This window comes from Pleurodeles waltl, chromosome 9, assembly GCF_031143425.1.
Source record: "Pleurodeles waltl isolate 20211129_DDA chromosome 9, aPleWal1.hap1.20221129, whole genome shotgun sequence".
Taxonomy (NCBI): domain Eukaryota; kingdom Metazoa; phylum Chordata; class Amphibia; order Caudata; family Salamandridae; genus Pleurodeles; species Pleurodeles waltl.
In genome coordinates this window covers 136,108,945-136,134,106 of record NC_090448.1, presented here as the reverse complement: position 1 = coordinate 136,134,106, position 25,162 = coordinate 136,108,945, and the positions used below count along the sequence as shown (strand labels likewise).

At 45.0% G+C, this 25,162-nt stretch overlaps 1 protein-coding gene across 1 annotated transcript in view; it reads left to right on the top strand.

The window, feature by feature from the left end:
* Nucleotides 1-25,162, top strand: part of CARD19 (caspase recruitment domain family member 19) — a 145,444-nt gene that overhangs the window by 69,231 nt on the left and 51,051 nt on the right. The window contains exons 4-5 of the mRNA XM_069206418.1: nucleotides 3,014-3,167; nucleotides 19,819-19,878. Coding sequence (XP_069062519.1) covers nucleotides 3,014-3,167; nucleotides 19,819-19,878 — 214 coding nt within the window. The remainder of the gene's footprint in view (nucleotides 1-3,013; nucleotides 3,168-19,818; nucleotides 19,879-25,162) is intronic.

Genomic DNA, 25,162 nt, shown 5'->3' with positions numbered 1-25,162 from the left:
CGATTTGCGGGTCATAATGGGCTGGGCGTATTTCTGTTGGCGTGGCGGTGGAGGTTTGGTCTTCTCCAGTTTACCGCTGGCCGCTGATGTGGCGGACTGCAGTGGAGGGCGGATTTTCGGAGGTTTTGCAGTTGTGGGTCAGAATGTCCGTGGCGGCTGACCGCGGCCGCGGCGGTATTGTGGCGGCCTTCTGACCCCCTCAATGTGCTGTTACTTAAATCATTTGCTCTCCACAAGGGCAGATAAGCGTGGCTCACCAGTAAAGCTTATTCATGGAATAGTTTGAAATTCTGTAGATGAGGTAGGTCTTATGTTTCAGGGGTTTTCTTATAGGCAACACAATATTACACTATGTCTCTCAAGTTAACATAAGAAAGGTGCAAAAGGTCATGCAATTTAATATTTGTTTTTTCGGGACAGTAAAAAAGGAAGCAAATTTCCAAAGGACTTGTGCTGTCCTTGCATGACACAAGTCGTCGCAAGGCAATGCATCCCCTTAACTGAGATTTAGTAAGAAGCAAAGACGATTTGTGCCGCCTTCAGTGATTTTTGTAAATACGGCGCTATGCTTAGCGCCACAGGAGCGTCACTAAAAGTGATGCTCCTGTGGCACTAGGGGCCTGTGAATACGGCCCATTGTTTTACTGCGGAAGCTTCTCCAGTGTTCTGTTAATGCTCAATGTTCAACGCAGATTCAGGAAGGAGAGGGGCAATTTTCGACGATAAGGCGACTAACAAAGTGGGCCTTTGACGGCAAATACAGCAAAATGGGAGTGCACACACACACCTTATTAATGTCAGTGTACTCTCATGCTGCTTTGTCGCAAGTGCAGAGGACGCCCCCCTAGCCCAATCTCTGGGTCCAGGGGCTGATCTTCCTCACACAGCAACTCCTTCCCGCCTCACGATCCTAGTGAAAACAGGTGTCATCAGTGCCCCCCCTAGCCTGTATCCAGAGGCGCAGGAACAAATGGTCTCAGCACAGCTCCCCATAAGTATTTTAAGGGCAGATGGCATCCATTCATCAGGAGAATTGTCTGATTTTCAGGGTGCAGCAGTAGAGCAGAGAATTGATGAAGCTGCCATATTTGCCACTGTAGCCGTGCCCCCTCTGCAAGACATCTTGTCACCAATTCCTTTGAAAATACATAGAGTAGGCTTTCTCTGCATTCAGAGGAGTATTACTGGCTCACATCATGCTATTGGCTGGTTAATGTATTACACCACCCAGAATGTACTTTCTTCTGTAATGTATGAGACTATTTTACATTTGCCAAATACATTCTTGTCACATTCAATTACTTATCTTCTATATGCATTATATAAAAAACTGCCTTTTTTAATTATTCTACATTGGGAAAGGCAGTATAGCAGGCATTTTATGTGATAAACAACATTGGTGCTAGCAACATATGTAAACAGAAATTGTGAATGTCAGTGTGTGCATGCATGGGCATTCTGTGCTTTGCCAATGCTTGTTTTTGTATTTCCAATGCTTGTTTTGTGTGTGTGTGTGTGTGTGCGTGATGCACACATACATCAAACCTTACTGATAGACTTTTTCCTAGTTACTACTGGGTAAAGCTTAATGAATCACCTTGGGTAGGAGCAGGGCATGCACATTGGGTTCCGATTGACTAGACAGATAACTCCAGCTTCACTTTTCTTGTGTGTGAAGTCAATTAGAATCACAGTGAATGGCATCGCCTTTGTTGATGGCTAATGCACAGATTAAATATTGGGCAGATACCAGCTTCTGAACTAACTAGTTGCTTATCTGGTCGCACAGATATGCAAAAATGTGTGTACGGTTTCTTGGGATACTTAATCAGCCTAGTTGTATAGTGCTTCAAACTAGTACAGTTAGATCATATGTAAACAAATACCGCACACCTGGCAATGGTGGGGATGCAGCGATTTGGTCAAGGAAATCGGGACCTCCAGATCCAACACATTGCCCCACACAAATACACCTCCCTGGAGGCTGCTCTTTCCTGGGTATCAAATCTGTACTGTAACAAAGAACACTGTACATCAGAATATCTAGTTCCTTCTCCAAAGGAGTGCCTATGTGTACAAGTGAATTCCACTGGTGGAAACAGTTCATCAAAAAGCTATGCACATGGCCTAACAACTTCCTGTAACGTCTTTGGTTTTGAAAACGTATTTTTTTGTGTTTTTATAAAGCATACTGTCAACTGTGAAGGTATTTTGGTGCTGATCAGGTGTGTGTTCCTAGCCCTGCCTAGGGTAGGTTGGTTAATTGAAGAGTCAGTTCTTAAACTTCTTGCAGAATTCTAGTAGAGGAAGAGAGAGCGGTTGTTCCACACTTTAGGAGCAATGTAAGAGACCACCCAACCCTCTGATCTGGTTATGGCATTAATTTTTAATTCATCCCACATATCCTGCCTGCTCACACAAATAAAGCTCATTTACTAGCATTAAGATTCAAAATAACTTTTTAAGGTGTACTGCAACTGGATGTCTGCAAACTTAAGTCTCGCATCACACAATATATTGGAAAATTGCTACTTGACAAAATGCATGCCTACAAGGATTGATGATTAGTCACTGCTTTGTATAACATGGCCGGACTGTTGTGACATAGGAAGAGAAACTGTGCTGTATGTGTGGCAGGTTGTTGATACATTGCTAAATGTATTATATTCTCGTGCGATGTGGAGTTCTTAAGGATGAAATAACTGACTATAGTGATTTTTTGCTTATGGCTCTGGAATTTAAAGATCTGAGAAGACATCGTAATACTTTGTTTCCTTCTACAGAGAGATCACACAGGCAATAATTGAGGGCGTCCATATTTGTCCAGATATTTTGAATTTCGTGTAGCGACTACTGTTCTTAAGGTCAAATACATTGGTACGTTTTGTTTGATTGTCGCTAGTGGTTATTCGGTTATTCGAAAGCCCCAATGATCATATATCAAATAAAAAAAACGTAGCAAGTGTATGTGGACAGGGCAGGTCAAAGATTTACCGTGGGTCCTGTTTTTCAGTTCAGGAACCCCAAAACCCGACTTAAGACCAGGTTGTCGGACCTTCTGAAGCATCTGCAGAAGAAAGGGGACAAGGACTGCCAGGAGTTCTATCGAGCACTACAGAACAACGCTAACTGGCTGTACGTCACCCTACCGAGCAGGAACAACATGAGTAAGTGCAAGCATCTCCCTCCCTTCAATAGTTCTCCTATTGTCCTCTAGATGGCACCATGACTATGTGTCGGAAATGATCCTCCAACAAGCACAGCACAGCCAGCATTAAGTATTCATTTTCAGAACAGATCAACAAAACACTTATATTACCTCTGTCTGTACAAAAATAGAAGTAAATCACTTCGTCGTGTATCCTCACGTACCTTTAGCACTAACACTTCCATTCTTATTGCACTAATAATAATATTTTCGGAGTTCTAAAACAACGAATTAGTGATGGTTGTGCTGTTCTGGCGCGTTCTAGCAATGTAAGAACATTTAATTGTATTAAGAAATTTGCAGTGATAGGAGTGAGTTTACATATAAAGGCTACGGAACAACTTCATAGACAGGAATTACACGGGCGCCGTAGCTGCGCAGCAGTCTTCCAGGCTGAGTTTTTGCTGTGTGGCCTTGGCTATCGAGGGCAACAAAATGGAAACATCTTTCTAATTAAAATTTAGTATCGACCGACCTGCAAACTAGCGTTAATGGTAAACAAATGAATGCGTACAGTTACATGTAACCTCTGTTCTTTTTTCAGTTATCCTAAGATATATTGCTCTATAAGAGTAATTTTCCTTGTATAATAAGATTGATAATTTGTAATTTATTTTTGGCCTATCCTGAACTCATAATCCCTGGGGCACTGTGCCTGTTTGTCTTGCCCCAGTTTTGTGCAACCTTGGGCTGTCACAGTTTTGTGCAACCTACCTCTGCACATATTTTGTATTCACTGTGTGTGTTATACTTTATTGCTCGATTAATAAAAACCATTACAATACAATATAAATTAAAAATGCCAATTTCAGACAACGCTAAATTTAAACAAATTAGCAGATACAAAAGCTAAAATCTTAAAACAGTATAAGAACATTAGGGAAAGCTGATTATTGTCGTTGGAGGGCCAACCTGACCAGGTTCATTATAGTCATTAATGGAACTACATCATTTTTGTGCAATGTCATCAAAAAGCTGAATTCCTGAAAGAATGACAGCATGTGATCCGTCAGACACAAGTTATCAATCTCGACCCTCTGAATGTCTGACCAACAGACTCTATGCGTAGTTTAGTAATATTACCTAATCAAATCCAAGAGGAAGCAGGTGGGTGAAGAAAACTATTTTGCTAAGGAGATGATAAGGCATAATAGCTGTCATTTACGAATGATCAATGCTCAACTTATCAAGCAGTTATCCCTAGTTGACCTTGGTCAGTTTCTGGCGGATCTGTTGTAATAGCTTCACCCCCCTGCAATAGAATGGAAGTGACTTGCCCTTGAGCCAATTTATTACAGCCAGTCTGCAGAAGCAATTGTTATGGTTAAGAACTGCTGTTTTAGTAGCTTTTTTTCTTTCAAGACCCACTGTTAGGCAGGTGCAGAAAAAGTGCAGCAAGGATTCTTGGTTTTAGCCACATAGGCGGCAGAGTTGATCAGGAAGCTGATTTTTCCAAGAATGACGAGCAAGAACTGATGTTTTAATTGAGTGGAAAAATGTTTGGCTAAATATCCTTGTGGGGGACAGAGTTGAAAAGGACCCCAAAACTGCCCAAGCTTCCTGTCTTTTGACCAACAAGGCCTTGGCTGTGATGAGTGATAATAAGCGAACAGGGGTGTTAAGTACTCTATCAAATGCAGGCTTGCCCATGTCATGCTTCCATGCTTCTTCAGTGCCCAAGCTTTGGATGACTTGGTTTAAGTAGCTGCCCCAAGTTCCTTTTCTGCTGTTGTTTTGTTGCACCTGCACTTCTTGCCAATAGGAGTGGGTTATGGAGGTGATCTTCGTGGACCGTAGTCTCCAAGATGCTTTGAGAAAGACTCCATTTCACTGAAAGACCTGATTTTTTAGGCCCATCTCTAGTCTGACCTGGGCTAGGGAGGCACCTTTCGGAATGTTAAAAAGTGTCTTGTGTACTTTTACTTGGCTGGTGTTTAGAATAGAGATCTCCTGGCCCTGCAGATATTTCGGACCCATAGCATATAGCTGGAAGCAGCTGGGCTGACATGAATTTTAAGAAGTGAGAAAGATTTGGGCAATCCAGCTTCTTCTTAAGAAGCTTGAAGCCATTTATTAGAGTGAACCTTTGCCTTGATCGAGAGCAAATGGAGCTTCCATTTCAATCGGGGTTCAAGGTGAACTCCTATGTATTTGTATGACTGCACCATCTCGACTTTTTTCCCTCCCAGGAACCAATTGAAAGAATTACAATTCGCTTCGAGGAGGCACATCTGTTTTGTTTTGGCAAAGTCAATTTCTATACCTTTCTGGTCCATAATGGTTTTAAGTGCTCTGAGACTCTGTTGTAGGCCCCTTGGAGTATGACTCAATAATAGGATGTCATCGGTGTATTGGAGGTACCCGACTTTCTCTGAACCTAAGGTTGGAGGAAGGCTGTTTACTTGTGCTAGCGAACCGTCAAGATCTGCCAGCTATAAATTAAACAGTAACGGAGCCAAAACGCAGCCTTGCTTTAGGCCGATCTCTGTAGATATTTTCTTTGTCAGCCTGGTGCCATCTCCGATTTAACCTGAACCCAAGCGTTGTTGTAAATGTTAATAATGGTGCTTAGCAAGTTGTCAGGGATCCCCCATTTGGCCAGCTTATACCAGAGCCTTCTCCTTGGGACCCGGTCGAAGGCTGACTTAAGATCAATGAAGCAAGCCTAAAGGTTTAACTTCCTACGTTTGGCCTTTTCCACAATAAGGGAGAGAGCAATTAGATTTGTTGATGTGCCTATGCCTGCCCTTAAGCCTGTTTGAAATCTCAGGAGTAGCTTATTTTCATCTGCCCAGGTTTGGAGATACTGTAACAGGCAGGATGCATACAACTTGACTTCCACATCAATCAGAGTTATTAGCCTGGGCAGAGCCGGGTTATCACTTTGGTAGATTGTGTGCACAAAGCTGCCTCTCCATGATTCCGGGATCTGTTTGGTTTGAGTAATGGTATTAAAAAGTGGTGAAAAAAACTGTGCCCAGTATTCAGGGTCACTTTTAAAGATTGCATTTGGTAACCCATTGGGTCCAGCAGCCCTTTCTGACTTAATTTTCCTGATCATAATGACTAATTGATCTTGCTCCCAGACTTGATCATGAGTTACCTTCTCCGCGATGGACAGAAGCTTCCCCTCTGCTTGTTGATATGGAGGCAGGTTGTTTCCGATGGTTAATTGAACGCCCCCCGCTCCTTTGACTAAAGGCTTAACTGGCAAGTTTCCATCGGCTGTTATGTCATACAGGCTACAGATGTGGCTTTTCCAGGAAGCTGAATCAATTCCAGCGCTGTGATGTCTGTTTTTTCCAAGTGCCAGTTCGTTCACAAGGCCCCAGAAGTGCTTGCTGTTTGGCCTTTTGCTTGCCCAAAATAATTCCAGCCATGACTTTTATAGAAAGTTTTTCATTTCTGTCCAGCAGGCAATGTGATATCTTTTTTTCGTGGCCCACGGGGAACGCCTTTCTTCATGCTTGCCCCGGAGTGTTGCTTTTGCCAGTTTCCTGGACTGCTGCACAATTTGTGTTTTCTGAGTGCGCAGGGCCTTGTTAAAGCAGGGCTGCCGGGCTTGGCCATTATTTGAGTCGAAAGGATGACTCTGCCTGGTTAAGTTGGGGGTGGCCGAAAAGTTTGCCAGCATACCGCGCATTAGCTTAGCCCAGTCATCGCCCTAGTCACCTTTGAGAGCAGGCTCCTTTTCTTGTATAACTGCTAAATTCATTCTCACTTCTAGGGGCCCTGCAATGCCATAAACTTCACTCATCACGACCCCTATCTTTTATTGACGCCATTTTATTTTTTTGAGATTGAATTTGACTGGAGGTGTGATTAAATCATTCAAAGTTTGCAGTGTTTCTATTTTGAGTGCCAATTCCAATGTCTGTGGGAACTTATCGCTCTCTGCTCTACATTTGATTTGGGAATTCCACAACAAAGGTGCCTCTGGGTTGTTTATAAATGCATAGTGTAGGAAAGTAGCATCTTGCCTGGCATGTTACCCCCATATTTCACTGTATATATGTTGTTTTAGTTGTATGTGTCACTGGGACCCTGCCAGCCAGGGCCCCAGTGCTCATAAGTGTGCCCTGTATGTGTTACCTGTGTTATGACTAACTGTCTCACTGAGGCTCTGCTAATCAGAACCTCAGTGGTCATGCTCTCTCATTTCTTTCCAAATTGTCACTAACAGGCTAGTGACCAATTTTACCAATTTACATTGGCATACTGGAACACCGTTATAATTCCCTAGTATATGGTACTGAGGTACCCAGGGTATTGGGGTTCCAGGAGATCCCTATGGGCTGCAGCATTTCTTTTGCCACCCATAGGGAGCTCTGACAATTCTTACACAGGCCTGCCACTGCAGCCTGAGTGAAATAACGTCCACGTTATTTCACAGCCATTTACCACTGCACCTAAGTAACTTATAAGTCACCTATATGTCTAACCTTTACTTGGTAAAGGTTAGGTGCTCAGTTACTTAGTGTGTGGGTACCCTGGCACTAGCCAAGGTGCCCCACGTTGTTCAGGGCAAATTCCCCGGACTTTGTGAGTGCGGGGACACCATTACACGCGTGCACTACACATAGGTCACTACCTATGTGTAGCTTCACAATGGTAACTCCGAACATGGCCATGTAACATGTCTAAGATCATGGAATTGCCCCCCCAATGCCATCCTGGTATTGGGGAGACAATCCCATGATTCCCCGGACCTCTAGCACAGGCCCGGGTACTGCCAAACTGCCTTTTCTGGGGTTTCACTGCAGCTGCTGCTGCTGCCAATCCATCAGACAGGTTTCTGCCCTCCTGGGGTCCAGCCAGGCTTGGCCCAGGAAGGCAGAACAAAGGACTTCCTCAGATAGAGGGTGTTACACCCTCTCCCTTTGGAAAAAGGTGTTAAGGCAGGGGAGGAGTAGCCTCCCCCAGCCTCTGGAAATGCTTTCATGGGCACAGATGGTGCCCATTTCTGCATAAGCCAGTCTACACCGGTTCAGGGATCCCCCAGCCCTGCTCTGGCGCGAAACTGGACAAAGGAAAAGGGAGTGACCACTCCCCTGACCTGCACCTCCCCTGGGAGGTACCCAGAGCTCCTCCAGGGTGCTCCAGACCTCTGCCATCTTGGAAACAGAAGTGCTGCTGGCACACTGGTCTGCTCTGAGTGGCCAGGGCCAGCAGGTGACGTCAGAGACTCCTTCTGATAGGCTCTTACCTGTGTTGCTAGCCTATCCTCTCACCTAGGTAGTCAAACCTCCTTTTCTGGCTATTTAGGGTCTCTGCTTTGGGGAATTCTCTAGATAACGAATGCAAGAGCTCATCAGAGTTCCTCTGCATCTCTCTCTTCACCTTCTGCCAAGGAATCAACTGCTGACCGCGCTGGAAGCCTGCAAAACTGCAACAAAGTAGCAAAGATGACTACTGCAACCTTGTAACGCTGATCCTGCCACCTTCTCGACTGTTTTCCTGGTGGTGCATGCTGTGGGGGTAGTTTGCCTCCTCTCTGCACTAGAAGCTCCGAAGAAATCTCCCGTGGGTCGACGGAATCTTCCCCCTGCAACCGCAGGCACCAAAGAACTGCATCCCCGGTCCTCTGGGTCTCCTCTCAGCACGACGAGCGAGGTCCCTTGAACTCAGCAACTCTGTCCAAGTGACTCCCACAGTCCAGTGACTCTTCAGTCCAAGTTTGGTGGAGGTAAGTCCTTGCCTCCCCACACTAGACTGCATTGCTGGGAACCGCGTGTTTTGCAGCTACTTCGGCTCCTGTGCACTTTTCCAGGATTTCCTTTGTGCACAGCCAAGCCTGGGTCCCTGGCACTCTAACCTGCAGTGCACGACCTCCTGAGGTGTCCTCCGGCATCGTGGGACCCTCTTTCATGACTTCGAGTGAGCTCCGGTTCACTCCACTTTGTAGTGCCTGTTCTGGCACTTCTGCGGGTGCTGCTTGCTTTTGAGTGGGCTCCTTGTCTTGCTGGACTACCCCTCTGTCTCCTCACGCAATTGGCGACATCCTGGTCCCTCCTGGGCCACAGCAGCATCCAAAAACCCTAACCGCGACCCTTGCAGCTAGCAAGGCTTGTTTGCGGTCTTTCTGCACAAAAACACCTCTGTACGACTCTTTTCGACGTGGGACATCCATCCTCCAAAGGGGAAGTTTCTAGCCCTTGTCGTTCATGCAGAATCCACAGCTTCTACCATCTGCTGGCAGCTTCTTTGCACCCACAGCTGGCATTTCCTGGGCATCTGCCCACTCCTGACTTGATCGTGACTCTTGGACTTGGTCCCCTTGTTCCACAGGTACTCTCGTCAGGAAATCCATTGTTGTTGCATTGCTGGTGTCGGTCTTTCTTGCAGAATTCCCCTATCACGACTTCTGTGCTCTTTGGGGAACTTAGGTGCACTTTGCACCTACTTTTCAGGGTCTTGGGGTGGGCTATTTTTCTAACCCTCACTGTTTTCTTGCAGTCCCAGCGACCCTCTACAAGGTCACATAGGTTTGGGGTCCATTCGTTGTTCGCATTCCACTTCTAGAGTATATGGTTTGTGTTGCCCCTATCCCTATGTGCCCCTATTGCATTCTATTGTGACTATACATTGCTTGCACTGTTTTCTATTGCTATTACTGCATATTTTGGTATTGTGTACATATATCTTGTGTATATTTGCTATCCTCATACTGAGGGTACTCACTGAGATACTTTTGGCATATTTTCATAAAAATAAAGTACCTTTATTTTTAGTATATCTGTGTATTGTGTTTTCTTATGATATTGTGCATATGACACTAGTGGTACTGTAGGAGCTTCACTCGTCTCCTAGTTCAGCCTAAGCTGCTTTGCTAAGCTACCTTTTCTATCAGCCTAAGCTGCAAGATACCCCTCTACACTAATAAGGGATACCTGGGCCTGGTGCAAGGTGTAAGTACCCCTTGGTACTCACTACAAGCCAGTCCAGCCTCCTACACATAGTCAATGGTTGAGCAGGTTTTACCTCTTGCGAAGGTTATAGATGCGGGGGTGTCCTTCTCACTAGTTCCATATAACAAAGTTAAACCTAAATTTTCCAGATGTTTCCTATGTGTACTTGCTATTCAGTTCTTTGCGGCTCCCCCTTGTTTGGTCAACAGGTTGAGATTGAAATCTCCAGAAAGAATGAATATGTTCTCATGGTGCTGTCATTGTAAGACAAGGATTAGTTCACTCAAAGCTTACACTTTGCCCCCTTACCTGCTTTTTTTGGGTGGATGTACACGTTTGTAAAGATTAGTTCAGGTTGACTCTTGTGGGGCCTCACAGGATCTTTGTCCCTGGCCATTATGGTTTTGTCAGGAATGTTTTTGTGGGTTAGGGGCTGATGTTCTTTGAGGGCTCGATAAATTTGGCCGATGCCTTTGTTGCTCACGTGCGTTACGATCATTCGTTTTTCCATGTCCAATGGATTTGTTACTGCTCCTGTCACTCTTTTCACCCACAGCGGACTTGGATAGCAGTGGTGTTCTACTTGTCGTAACTCTATGCTCCAAAACGTCAGAATGGGAGACTAGTTGGTGTACTAAGCCTCCCATGGACCATGTGGTGAGTGTGGCTTCTTGGTCGTTCCTTAATGGATGGGGTTTAAATTCGACAAAAAGTAAATCCGCCAATGAGACCTGGGAGAGCACTCTTATTTCCCCAATCAGTTTCAAGATGTTTCCTAATTTGAGAATATCAAAGCTCCCTTCTGACTTGAAATGTGGAATAAAGAGTAATTTATTTACCTCTGAGGGCCTGACTGCCGGTGACACCACTGTTTTCTGTTACTTGTATTCATTCAATGGGGCTCCCTTAAAACCAGGTTCTTGTCGGCATTGGGGCTGATAGCTTAACGACGGGCAGATGCTTAATTTGCTCCTCTTTTCCCCTCTTTGGGCCATTGCTACCTCCACGAGCTCCTTGTTGTTGTAGGCTGGATGTTCTAGTGAAGAGTGTTACTCTGATCTTATGGAGGGACACGCCGGTGCATTTTCTGTGTAAGCTGACTTTCTGCTGACCAGCCTACTGGTCGAATTTACTTCTTTAGCCTTTTTATCTTTTCCCTTCATGGGTGCACCCAAAATGATGCTTTGTTCCTCGGTTTGCTGGCCCCTATCTATAGCTGGGGGGATCGGTCTTTGAGAGCTTAGGCTTGTATTGGGCCAGTTCTCAGCTGTTGGGATCTGGTTAAGATCTGGTGATAAAGGTGGTCCATAACTTCTTAACTGGAGTTTGGCAAAGGTGTTTGTTTCTGCTGTGCAAAGTATTTTCACAGATTTTTCTGCTGGGTGGTTCTTTCTTTTTTCCTTGCTTTCTTTGCTTCTTCTTTTCCCTTTTTGATTTTGGCAGCGTTGGGCTTCCTGAGCTGCTATGGGGGCATTCTTCTCTGTTGTTGTAGTTATGCAATTTTCCCCAGAGTTGTGGACCCCTTCCTGTGAACAGCTTAGAGACCCTCTGGGCTCTATGTGCCCTGTTTCCTGTGAGGGAGTTTTCATGGATGGCTCCTTTGGCGCGGTGTTTCTTAGTCGTAGCCTTTTCTTCCTGTTCTTCTAATTCTAACACCTTTCCCTTGTGATTAAGGCCTGAGCCCTAACTTTCATGAGTATTTCATTGAGAATTGAAGCAATGACCTGGGGAGTGTTCCCCGTGGCAGTGCAATTGCATGCAACTTACTGTACTTAATAATGTTTTTGAGTCTCCAATAATCAGGTCATTAAGGGCTTGTAACTTTGAGTCAATTCCCACAATGTAAATGACCATGATGTTAAGAAAATCAACTTGTATCTCTTGTTTATCAGCCTGGTGCTTAATTGCAGCTGACATGACGTCAAGCGTAGATGAAAGCGAGCACCACATGCTGGCTGGTCCTTCCGATTGTAACTGAGAATTTTGCATATGTTCCTGAAAGGGGCTTAGGGTGATTGTGATGGTCGTTGGTTCTTCTTCACCCTTTTGATTAGTTGCAGGAGGGGGAGCCGGGGCCTTCCTGACCCGTGCAGTACTCGCCTCACCCCAAATGAGTCCATGTCAAAGAGTTCTATTAGGGGTTGGTCATGGGTGTCAGCAAAGTCCACCTGAGCTGGATAGTTCCTCAATTGTGGACTTGGAGATTGGTCTTCCCAGCTGCTGAAGTACAAAGATAAGATGGTCTCCAGGGAGTCTGCTCTGATGAGTTCGGCTTTCTTACTCCCAGATGTGATGGGGGATTGAGTCTTTTGATTGTAGCTGGAATCTAACCTTTAGAGTTTTTGCGGTTTGGAAGTTTGAGTATTGGGAGGAGGAGTCCCAAGGGGAGCTTGCTCAAGATTCTCCTCCGTTAATGCATCTGTTACTGCCTGTGGTCCTTAATGCCGGGAAGTTAAAAAGTCTGTTATTTTGTACCCCCTGTTTTTTTGCTGGTGGCACTGATGTCCTTCAGAAGAGATTTCCTGTGCTCCTGTGAGATGTTCTTCGTTATTGGGAGAAAATTGTCGGAGCCTATGGTCGATTGTGTTGCCGGGGAGCTTTGCCTTGTTCTTTTTGGCAGCCTTTTCCTCCTCCCTTCAAAGCCCCCCGGAATTTGCTAGATTGCATTGCACTTGTCTGATTGATTTGATACTTTAAGAGATGTTTAAGAAAATTGTAGGAAGGATGACACTTATATGTTTGGTAAAGTTCTTCTGTTTTGCTCCCAAAAATGACTGTAGCTGTTGCTTGTGCCCACAGGAAATGAAGGCTGCCTGCCCTTCAGTCTGTGCTGCTCTGGAATTTTGCGGCCTGGCTCGATGGCTCGGCGCTCGGCACGTCTGCGGCACGTCTGTGGCGCATCTGCATTCAACCAGTCACCCGTGCCTATGGTCTTATGTGGTCCTCTGCATCGCCTCTCTTCTGTAGTACATTGATACTACAATTGAAGTTGTTTCAGTCGTGAGAGACTATACAGCCTGCCAAGTCTAACCCTTGACCCATGACAAAGAAGAGGAAGAGTTGTTGTAAGAAGGCCCTTAGTGCCCACGCTCTATCTGCCTTCAAAAACAGGTGTTCACACTTTACAGTCTTTAACAAGCAAACTTTCCTTTGTAATACTAGATGTTTTTAAAACATGAGTTTATTTTTCTGATCTCCCTTTGCAGCAACTTTGTTAGGTTCCAAACAAAGCTGCCACATAGCGTGAACAATACCTGAAAATATATCATCAGGGCTGGGAGTTATTTGTGAAAAATACAAAATGTACTTAAAACAGTTTTTCAAATTGTTCTATATCTCGGTGACATATTGCTTTATTGAGGTCTTCACTCACACTCTAAAATCACCGCTCAGTGTGGTTTGAGTGCAATGTAAGACATAATAATAATAACTCAAGGATTGTACTTCTTTTGGTGGGATATTACTTTTGAATTATTATAATACCAATCTCGAGGTTTAATCCTGTTTTAATCTTAAATTGTCTTAATTTGGACCTGGAAAAGATTTTCTGAAATTATTTAAAGCCCAAAAGCAAACCACACTTGGTTTGTCCTTGCGGTTAATATTTTTTCGAGAGAGTAAAAAGAGATATATTTTTACTAGATTTCCCATCATATTTCAACTAGATTTCTTGTCAAACTATATTTCAGTGACTGGCTATCCCGATTTTGTTATCTGCATGGACCATATTTTTTTTTAAAATGCCATCTTTATTTCCACTTTTTAGAATTTGCCGGCAGTGAATATTGTGTTTCTTCAAAGTCTCCGCTCTGCCTCTTACCTCTCACCCCTATTCTTCCAAAATACCCATATCTTGAACCATTCTGTCCATAGTTTTGTCTTATCTCTCATCATCCTTTCTGTAGGAAGCTGGCCTGGCGTGTGGCGAACACCTATGGTGTTTTCACCTTATACCAGATCCAGGTGTCCCCTGTTAATGAAGTGTAGATAGAGTCTAGGAAGCCAGGGCTCTCTAGGGATAGCTGTGGATGAGCAGTCCAGACTTATCTAGGAGACTTGCAAAGCTTATGCAATGCCACTACAGTCACACAGCACTTACACACATGGAAGAACCACACACTGTTATAAAAATAAAGGTACTTTATTATTGTAAGGCAAATACTAAAATACTGTATAAGCAATACTCCATTAGGAGGCGAGTAAACACACTATTATATACACATTAGAAGTCTGTTAACATAGAAAGCAATAGCAAATAGTAAAACAATGGAAAATAGTGAAAGCCCTAGAGGAAACCAAACCATATACTATATAAGTGGAATGTGAAAGACAGTCCCCCACCCAAGGAAGTGGAATCAGTTGAGGGGGGCTACAGGAACTAGGAACCCCAAAAGGTAAGTACCAGGGTGCCCCGCAGCGACCAGGAGAGAGGAGGTACTACCTGTTTTTCCCCAAACCCACAGGAGAACTTTGGAAAAGGACTGGTCAAGACTCAGACAAGACTAGAAGAAACCAAAGGCGAATCCTGACAGAAGAGACCTTGCAAAAGAAGGGGACCAAGTCCAGTGCGAGCTGGAGTGTCTGGCTGTGGCAGGAGCCACTACCCACCCTTCTGTGGATGCAGGACCAGGTCAACGATGGATGAAAACAGTAAGTAGTGCAGCACAGGAGCAGAAGAGGAGTTCCAGCCTTGATGCAAACAATGTCCCACGTCGCTGTTCATGATGCAGTCAGTCAGTGGTGCTGGAGAACCACCAACAACCCTTGGCAAATGCAGAAGTCGGTGAAGAAGGGTTTGCAAAGCTGAAGAGGACCAGCAAGGCCCCGGGGACTCGACATAAAGTGTTGGGTGAGTAACCAGAAGAGGAGACAGCCCCCCTATGGGCCCCAAAGGCAGCAGGCACATGAGTCGCAGTGAGGCCCACTCAGCACACCTCAAGAGGAGTCCACGTCACTTGACCAACTGGCAGGAGACTGTGCTTTGCAGGGAAGAGTGCTGGAGGCCGGGACTATATGGAGCCTGAAGATCCCTTGGAGGAGGAACAAACAACTCTTTGTAGCTGCAAGAGTCGTAGTGCATAGGGGTAGTGTCTTGCAAGGAGAGACAAGGGCTTACCATCTCCCAAGTTGGGCAGCTGGTTTAAAGGACCAAGAGGCCCACTCCAGTCCACCACCTGTGATGCAGGATCCACACAGTTCCAGAGAAGAGAGGATCCATGCAGCGAGTGGTCATTGCAGTTGGTGCCTGCGGATGCAGGGGAGTGACTCCTTCACTCCAAGGGAGATTTATTCTTGCTTCCTGTGCAGGCTGAAGACTCATCACCCTCAGAGGATGTACTGCCAGGGAAGTGTTGTAGTTGCTTGAAGGAGGCAGAGAAACAATGATGAAGAGGGAGTCATGGCTGGAGTTGCAGGTTGTCGGTTCCTGGAGGGTCCAGTTGCAGTCCCGGTGGCCAGAAGATGAAGGTAAATAATGCAGATGAGTCCTGCTGGAATCTTGCACATTAAAATGTTGAATCTGAAGACCCACCTAGGGCAGGAAGGGGGGGACCCTAAATAGCCCAGGAAGGGAGATTGGTGACCTAGCAGGGTGACCACCTATCGGAGGGGACTGTGATGTCACCTGCCTGACCTGGCCACTCATATGCTCCCAGGGGCCTCTATCCACCTTGGATTCAAGATGTCAGAATCAAGTGGCCACCTGGAGGAGCTCTGGGCACCACCCCTGGGGTGGTGATGGTCAGGGGAGTGGTCACTCCCATTGCCAGTGTCCAGATTTGCGCCAGAGCAGGGACCAGGGTTCCATGGACTGGTGCAAACCGGTTTATGCAAGGAGGGCACCAAATGTGCTGTTTAAAGCATACCGGTAGATTGGGGAGGCTACCCCTCCCAAGCCATGTAACACATATTTCCGAAGAGAGAGGGTGTTACCTCCCTCTTACAAAGGAATCCCTTGTTCTGCCTTCGTCTGCTTGAGCTGGTCGAACAGCAGGAGGGAAGAAACCTGTCTGAGGGGTAGCAGCAGTGCAGGCTGCCCGGAAAACCCCAGAAGACTGGTAGGAGCAATGCTGGGGGTCCTCTAAGGAGCCCGCAGAGTGCATGGAATCATACAGCCAATACTGGCAACAACATTGGGTTATGGTTCTGACATGTTTGATAAGAAACATGCCCAGGTTTGGAGTTACCATTATGTAGCTGGCACAGTGGCCTGTGTCCAGTACATGGGTAAAATGGCTTCTCCACGAATGGACTCACGAAGTCCAGGGAAATGAAGCTGGAGTTCTTAGAGGCACCTCTGCTCATGCAGGAGTGCCCTCACACACAGGTACCTGCACCCTGCCCTCTGGGCTAGGAGGGTCGGCCATAGGGGTGACTTACAGTGACCTGGTGCAGTGACCTATAGTGAAAGGGTGCATGCACCTTTTCATGCAGGCTGCAATGGCAGGCCTGCAGACACATTTTGTATGGGCTCCCATGGGTGGCACAATACATGTTGTGCTAAGTACTGAGCAACCAAATTGAGAGGGCGAGAGCACAATCACTGGGGTCCTGGTTAGCAGGATCCCAGTGACCACAGTCAAAACACACTGACAGCAGGCAAAAAGTGGGGGGACCATGCCAAAAGAGGGTACTTTCCTACACCCTCTTTCCTTTCATCACCAGTCCTGTCTCTAAACTGTTCCTGTTTTTCTTACCAACACCACCTCTTCTCCCACTCTCAGCTTCTTACCTTGCATCCTTGAACCATGCATAATATCCAACCTTGTCTTCTCAGTACCCCATCTGCCACCACTTAACTTTCACTACCAGCACTCTTCCTGGTTCTCCGCTCTACAGTTTGCTTTAAATATCTCTCTTGCAGCTGTTACCTCACTCTAACCTCTTTACTTCTTCCCCACACTCCTGCCTGTTACCTCTTCTCAGAGTCATGCATTTTACTTTCGTCCATATTGCTCATTTGTAATTCCCATCCCAAAATCGATCTATCTTTCAGTTCTCATTCACACCTTTTACTTGTCATTTCCACATATAGGGTAGATAGAGAAGGGTCAAGCAGAAAGGTAACAATTAATAGATATTCAGCCAAAATGCAAAAGTATCAGAAAAAGTGAAGAAAATAATAATAAAAGAAAAGAGAGGGGAAGGCTGGGGGGAGAACGAAGAAAATGAAAAGCAACAATGAAACAGGAAGAAGAGAAAACATTAATTGGATGAATCTTAATTAACAATACTCTGCAGATCTGTTGGAGAAAAAACAGAAAAGCATCTGCAACCCCGAGTATACTCTGGTTGAAAAATGTTCATCAGGGCTCCTCCTAGGTTAAAAATGAAAATGAGAATTAAACAGACTAAAGTCCTAATTCTGCTACATGTTAAATGAATTAGCCATTATTACACAATGGGGGTCATTATGACCCCGGTGGTGAGCGGTAATGTGGTGACAGTACCGCCAACAGGCTGGCGGTACATACCGCCACATTATGAGAATGGCGGGATATTAATCTCCAGCCCGCGGATGCTATTGTACCGCCGGCAACATTTTGAGCCAGCCTACTGCCATCGTTTTCGTGGTGTTAGCAATGCCACGAAAACCATGGCAGTAGGCCCTACCAGTGACAGGGAATTCCTTCCCCCTCCCACACCCCCAACACACTCCCCAGATGCCCCCAAACCCCTCCAACCACGCTCCCCCTTCCAATCCAACACCCGCCCCATACACGCAAACACCAGCAGACATGCACCACACATACACCCATTCACTCACACTGGCATTCACGCATACATCCAGTCATGCTCGCACTCACATTTCCATTCTTACATGCATTCACACACATGCATACACCCACTCAAACAACACCACACACATAGACGCATTCATGCACACACTCACACATTCATGCACACAACCCCATATACACACACAACACCCCTCTCCCTTGTCTGAAGCTAAACTTACCTTCAACCAGGTGCTCTTCCATCAGGGAACAGGACGGGGTGCTGCTACCACCACCTGTGCCCGCCAGCAGAACAACGCCAGGCCGTATCATAGGTCATGATACGGCTGGCGGCTGTCTACTGGCATGGCGATGCTGGTAGTAGCAGCACCACCTTCCCACCATCCGCCAGTATGGCCATGGCCTGATTTCCGCCCTTCTTGTGGCAGACGTCCAGCTGTGGTCATAATCTGGCGGACAGATAGTAGCTGAGGTGACGGTCTTTTGGCGACCGTCACCACGGCAGTAGGTGGTTTTTACCGCCATTGTCATAATGTGGCCCAATATGTCTACAGCACATTAGAATTGTCCTTGGTCCAGACTTCTATAAAAGGAAATGATAAAAAGCCAGATCTAATTGTTTTTTTTATTTTTATTCTCAGAGTCTACAATAGTGAATTTGTAATTAGGATTAGGTTAGCATTTCCATTGAAAAGGCATTTATTGTTTTCTTTAGAAGTTTGGTGCTGTTCATTGAATCTCGATTAAATTCTCCCAAAAAATTTCATCTGATTGGGTTCACCATGGCAAGTTTTGTGCAGATCTCTCGAAAGAGTGGAAAGGAGAGGAGGAAGGGTCTAAAAAATGAATTTCCCATTTTTAAATTCCATTTCATTCTACAGAACAAACAGCAGAATGGAATTACACCAAATGTGGCATACAAATAAAACTTTACTCAAGGAAGTGCCCAACTTAATATAAATCTGGCCAGTAGTTTTAGAGAAATTTTGGATTGAAAATGTAGAGCTTTCTTTTCTGTTAAGCTAAACTTAAAAAAATAAACAAACCTGATTGGACAAGGAACCTTTTTTATATCATCCATTTTCGTACTGCATACCCAAAGCAGGTCCCACAGAATCAAAGTTTCTCATTGGGTAGCTTGCAACAGAGAAACATCTGCTGTGATTGCCACTAAAACAAACTGGACTTGGTCCCCTCATCCTGCAAAATAAAGTAACCATATGGGGCAGGGAAAGCACCATCGTTTTACTCAGGTATAACAGCACTATAAGGATCCAGCTTAAGTTAAAATAAAGCAATTAAAATGTGGCCAGGGGTTCATGAATGCCAACACAGGGTTTGTGGGCCCCGGCTTGGCTCCAACCTTTGTTAACCCTTCCTCAGATTCTGCAAACCCCCACGAGGGCCCATTGACCTATGTTGAGCCTCCATCAGGGACCGCGAACACAAGCAGGCTTGTAGGCCCGTGTTTGACTTCCCGCAGACCCTGCAGGAGCTCCACAAGTCCCCACAAGTCTATAGACAAAGCACATGCCCTGCAGCCATCACCTGCTGCACCAAAGGACTTGCATATCAAAGGTTGTCTGTGTTGTTGTGGTGCACACAAGATAAGTACTCACAGCCAAAGTTACTATCCATAAACTATCCATAAAGTAAATATGCATATATTTTCATTTAAAAGTTTTCCAAAATGTCTACACCTGAATTAAAAAAAATCTAATCAGAATGTGTGTTTATTCAAATATGTTATTTTAGATTTGAAAATTTGTTGGTGTAGTCTTGTGCAATGGTATGGTTCTGACAAGTTGACAGGCTTAGATGAAGGGGCACATTCCACTTGTATTTTGATATCAGAAGACCCACTTCTAGGTCGTGAACACTGAAATATTGATTTAGTGTTTGGTCTGCAGATACGCGAGTGCCTTTGATGAACATTAACTAATCAGTCTCTTTCTTTTCTTCCAAGATACCTCAGATTCTACAAAGATAGGCACAGATCAGGAAAAGTATATCTTAAACGAAAGAGGTAAGTCAAGTATCATTTACTAAAACAGTACAACTATTATTCGTAACATTGGTTTAAAAGACAAAGTATAGGTTAATCTGATTACAAATATGTTTTTCTCTTAAAAAGGGGCATACTATTTCTGTCCAATAGACATCCTAGTGCGCATTTTTTTCATTAAATTTACTGGTGGACAAAATAATTTGCCCATAATACCTGGAGACCAAACCAGGAATTCTTTGTGATAGTTGCCGCTGTCAGGCTAAAAGGCTAACACTATTAGCACCGAGATCAGTGGCCATGTACTGTTAGACCACAGCCAGTTATCCTATGGTCATTTATCCTGTGAGTACAGCATGCACTTATGCAGTACTTGAAACTGCTGAAGAACATCTTGGTGTTGCTCCTGCTCTAACTCTGCACGACCTCCCTTTGCTTTTTTGTTATCAGTGTACCTTGGCATGTCTGAAAGCTCCATCCTGTGATCGTGGCCCAGCTGGTGGCTGTGGATATATCTTACTGCTGCTGAACACTTACTTGCAAGACAGCTTCACATACACGAGGCCCTGTAACTTTCGCCCCACTGGGTCACAATCCATGTTGCTGCTTCCTGCAGGTGGCTGTTTTTACCCAGGTCCTTTAGCTGGATTCATGTTGTCCCAGACAGGCGAAAGGCACAAGGGTGCAGGTGACATATTTCTGGGAGCTGTTTTCTATTATTTTAGGTGTGCCTTGTTGACTTTAAGTTATTTTGTATTGCACAAATGCCCCGTGGATCCCTATTGTGCAAATACCCCCTGGATCCCTTGTCCAAACTGCACTATTTATAATGAGCATAAAATATTGAATTTATTTCTTTTGTGGCTTCCTTCTTGAATGCGTGTGCTACCCCTGTCAGGAGAGGGAGCAGCATCACCCTCAATGGACAACTTTGATTGACACTTGGGTGAGGGCTGTTTGGCCTCCATCTTCTGCCTTTTTTTGTGGCTGGCATGCATACCCAGTGCAAAATTCAGTGCAACGCAGCATGCAGCATTGCAGCACGGCTTCAGACTTTATTAGAAAAAGAAAGATTACATCCCACTACTAATCTTTACTAGGTTGTAAAATATATATTTATCCAATGTAAACCTCTGTAACACATGTATCCAAAGGTATTATACACTGAAGAGCATTTTTTTAAATGTTTACTCCCAGAAGTCAGTGGTTTGCTTTCTGAGCTCTTTAAAGCACAATTGTGGTTGACATCTTACCTCATAGGTGTGTGTATTTCTATGATAGCTGTTGAGGACACTGAGTTGAAGGTTGAGGTTGACGTGCTGAGGGGACTGATATATTGCTAATTGTGCTCAGAGTCGATAGGTCAGTTTTTGGAATAATAAAGTTGCTGCTTGCAGTGCCTTGGTTAGAGGTGGAATGATGATGTGGTATGAAGGATGTGGAAGGGAAAGGTGGCCAGGTGTGTCAAGTCAATAATACTTTATTTCAGCATCCAGTGCCATAAAAATTATGGCACACCACAATAAATATTAAATTCATAAAATATTGCATTAAAATAAATAAAAACACATCACAGAAATCAATACAGTGCAAAGTGCAGTTCCAAATTTCAGTATAAAAACTGGAAAGTGCAAGTGCAACTACATAGAACATTTAGAGAACTAAGAAGTCTTAGCCAGCTTCCTTCTAATGCGCCACATGCCTCAGAGGAATTTGGCAACTACAATGGCAATAGGAAGGCTAGAATCTGAATTTAGAATCCTCATAGCTGCAGCATGATCTTGAGTCCCCAACCGTTTGCAGGTTCGAACACACCAATTCCTGCGTGGGGAGTTGTAGAAGGGACATGCAAAGAAAACATGAGCAATAGACTCCTGAAACAAATTACAGCTGGGACAAAGTGAATTAACGGAGGCCCTATTCTGCCATCTGTTAGTAAAAGTTTTGAGGGGAAGGCAGCCAAATCTAAATTGCTTGTAGAGCTTCCTGTCATTTGGATCTAGAATACCATCCAGGTAGGGCTCCAACAGCCAGGTCGATTTGAAATAAAAAAACACACTAGTTAGTCGCCCTACAAAAAGTGAGGGATACATGGACTGGGTTACCCTCTCCCAATAACTGGACTTCATTCTGTATTTGGTGGGTAGGGGACCTGTAGATGGGCAGTTCCATGATTCTCCCATCCCAATGGTGATCAAAGATGATTGAACTGAATTGATCCACTTGATCTCTTTGGAGGTGTTCAGCAAACAGACTTCCCTAAAAGCAGTGGCATAGGAGGACAATTCAGGAGTAGCCATGATTCTCCTCCAGAACAGCAGCGGTCTAAGTCCAACTATAGCAGCTAGTGGTTTACGAGCCAAGTCCAGATGCAGGGAAAGGAGTGTGGTACTTGGGGGCAGGGAAGTAAGCTTTCTTAGGAACATATGTTCTATACAGGTAAGCTCCTTTACGTCCTCAAAACCCCAGAGTTCCGCCCCATAAAGTGCTGCGCAAACCATCTTCATATTATAAATCTGGAGAGCTGCAGCTATTGGTCGATTAGTAGATGTATGATGCTCCTTTAAAAGTGCTCCCACCAACTAGCTGAATTTTCGGGATGTGGAATTAATATGGGTTTTCCAGGACAGGTTGTCCGATAGGTTAATCCCAAGATATTCAAAGGTATTAATTTGTTCTAGTTTTGACCCACCTAGGGAAAGTTTTCCCTGTAGGAACTATGTGAGTTGATAACCATAAACTGGTTTTAGAACTATTTATTTCTAAACCTCCCTGAGAACAAAAGTCATCAAATTGATTCAGCAGAAGTTGGAGACTCATCAAAGTTTTGGACACTATCAGGGTGACATCAGTGAACAGGAGTGTCATGATTTTATCTCTGCCTAGGGCTGGTGCATCAGAGGGCTGGGAGGTAAGGTGCTAGATGACCTGTCCAGATATAAAGAGAAGAGGGTTGGAGCTAGTACACAGCCATGCCGGACGCCCCTGGCCACCCTAATTGGATCGGTAGCCTCACCTTACTTCCCCCAATGTACTCTTGCAAAATAGGCTTCATGAAGTCAAACAATTATGGCCAGGATCTCTGGAGGCATTCCCACCTCACTAAGGACCTCCCAGAGTTTCACGAGGTCAAAATCAGATTTAAGGTCTATAAAAGCTACATAAAGACTCCCCCCTCCCTATCGCTACAACCTTCCAATACAAAAGCAAAAAGCAAAACACATGGTCTGTGGTGCTTGTTGTGGACCTGAAGTCAGCCTTGAATGGTGACAGGATCTTGTTATAGGTAATCCAGTCATGAATTTTAGATAATAGGGCATGACAAAATACCTTTTGGATTCTATCTATAAGGCTCATGGGCCTATAATAACTGGGTAGAGACCTGTCGCCTTTCTTGTAAATTATTACCTCGGCACCCCTCCATCACTCGGGAATCGAAGCTCCCCTAGCAATTGCGTTAGATTGAAGGAGACTATACTCAGCCCCCTTGTCTATGTTGTGTAAAAAAAGATCACCAGGCATATCATCGGGCCAGCAGCTTTAAAACGTACTATTTTGTTAAATGCATAGCGTATATCTCCCAGATTAACCAAACCAACACAGTGGCTAACACCCAGCTTTAGAGGGAGTGAGGGGCCGGGGGTGGTTGGATGTTGGCTCTCAGCATTATATAGGAAATTGAAGTGTTGAAACCAGTCGGAGGGCTAGATTTTATTTTATTACCAGATGCAGGAACTCCCCTGTGGTTGCTTTTGCTTACCATGGACCAGAAGAATTTGCAGTCCTTGCGTTCACAAGCATCCTTTATACACCTCCATCTCTCCTCATCCCAGTCCTTCCTGGCCTTACTCTGCGTGTGCTTCTACTGATTCTGCAGAATCCTAATGCAGGCAACATCTTTTTGCTTGATTGCACTGATTAGGTTTGCCCGAGCCAACCGACAGTCATGATTGAACCACTGGTTTCCATCACAAGGTGATGAACTATGAGTGGTATGGGGAGCTGGCGTAGTAAATAGCTCTTTCAATCTTTTTAAAAACCCAGTGTGAATGTCTAGGAGGGAGGAGCAATTTCCCACTTCCGCATCCATCTTAGATATCAATGCTACACAATGTGTCAGATCTTGGCTGCTGGCACTAAGTGTATCGTCTTGGAGGACGACCTTGCGCCATCTTAAGCGGCGTCTATTGTTCGTGGGGTGCACCTCCCTAGTCACTTGAGCGGGGGTGGGCGCGGTGCGTGCTCGTTCCCATGGGGGCTCCAAACTACGGCAGAGTGGGTTATGATCTCTGTCTGTTTGGTTCTGGACTGCCATATCATCTACTAAATGCCATTGTCTAAGGTCCATCAAGATATAATCGATGCAACTCTTCCCCGGTGGACCAATAAACGTATAGGCAGCATGCCAACTGAATTTTGTCCTTCCATTGACTTCCCTCAGACCTAGGCCGAGAGTCAAGGCCTTTAACTGCAGAGCGGCCTGGTACCACTTCTTAATGTGGGGGGGTAGCTCAAGCCTGGGTATATGCCATAAATTATCTTCTTCCAGATAATCACCCATATTGTCCAAACCAAGAGGTTTGAACGCAACGTTGAAGTCAGCACTACGATAAGGACATGGTTGGAGGACCTCTCTCCCATCAACTTCTGAAGAGACTGCAAAGTGCCAGAATAATTGGGCCCTCTTGTCCCCCTGACGTTTATATTAAATATGTTGATGACAGTGGTCCCGGGGCCCTTTAGGCTAGTGCCTAGAATATCAGGGCTGTCCGTAGGCAGCCACTTCACTACGCACTGTAGTGCAGTTCTTACCTATATTAAGAGGCCCCCCGATGGGCGGCCTGCCTTACTAGGGATAGCGGGAAGATGGTAGGTTGAGTAACCAGATTTATAGGCTGGTTCGACTAGCCAGGTTTCCTGGAAGATGCATATGTCGTAATAGTCCATGAAGGTATTCCTATGAGGCAATAAGAGTTTGGATTTAAGACCTGCCACATTCTATGTTTACTTTCCGACAAGTGGTCATGGTATTGAGCGAAGAAGAAGAATTAGCCAAGGAATGTAACAAGCCTGCTGAGAGTCTACAAGCATTCTTGGCAGCTAGTGCAACTACCTTGGGTGGTGCAATAGAGACCTTCTTGCCTCTCGGGTAGTCCAGACCCGCTGGGTGGCTAGTAATGCGTCAGCAGCTGTCAGGACTTGCACAGCTATTCAAGCTATCGTAAAGGGCCTTTACCTTGGCCTCTAAGGGTCAATCTAGCTTGGAACAGACAGAATCATTGATGAGGGCATCATGAGGGGGTGG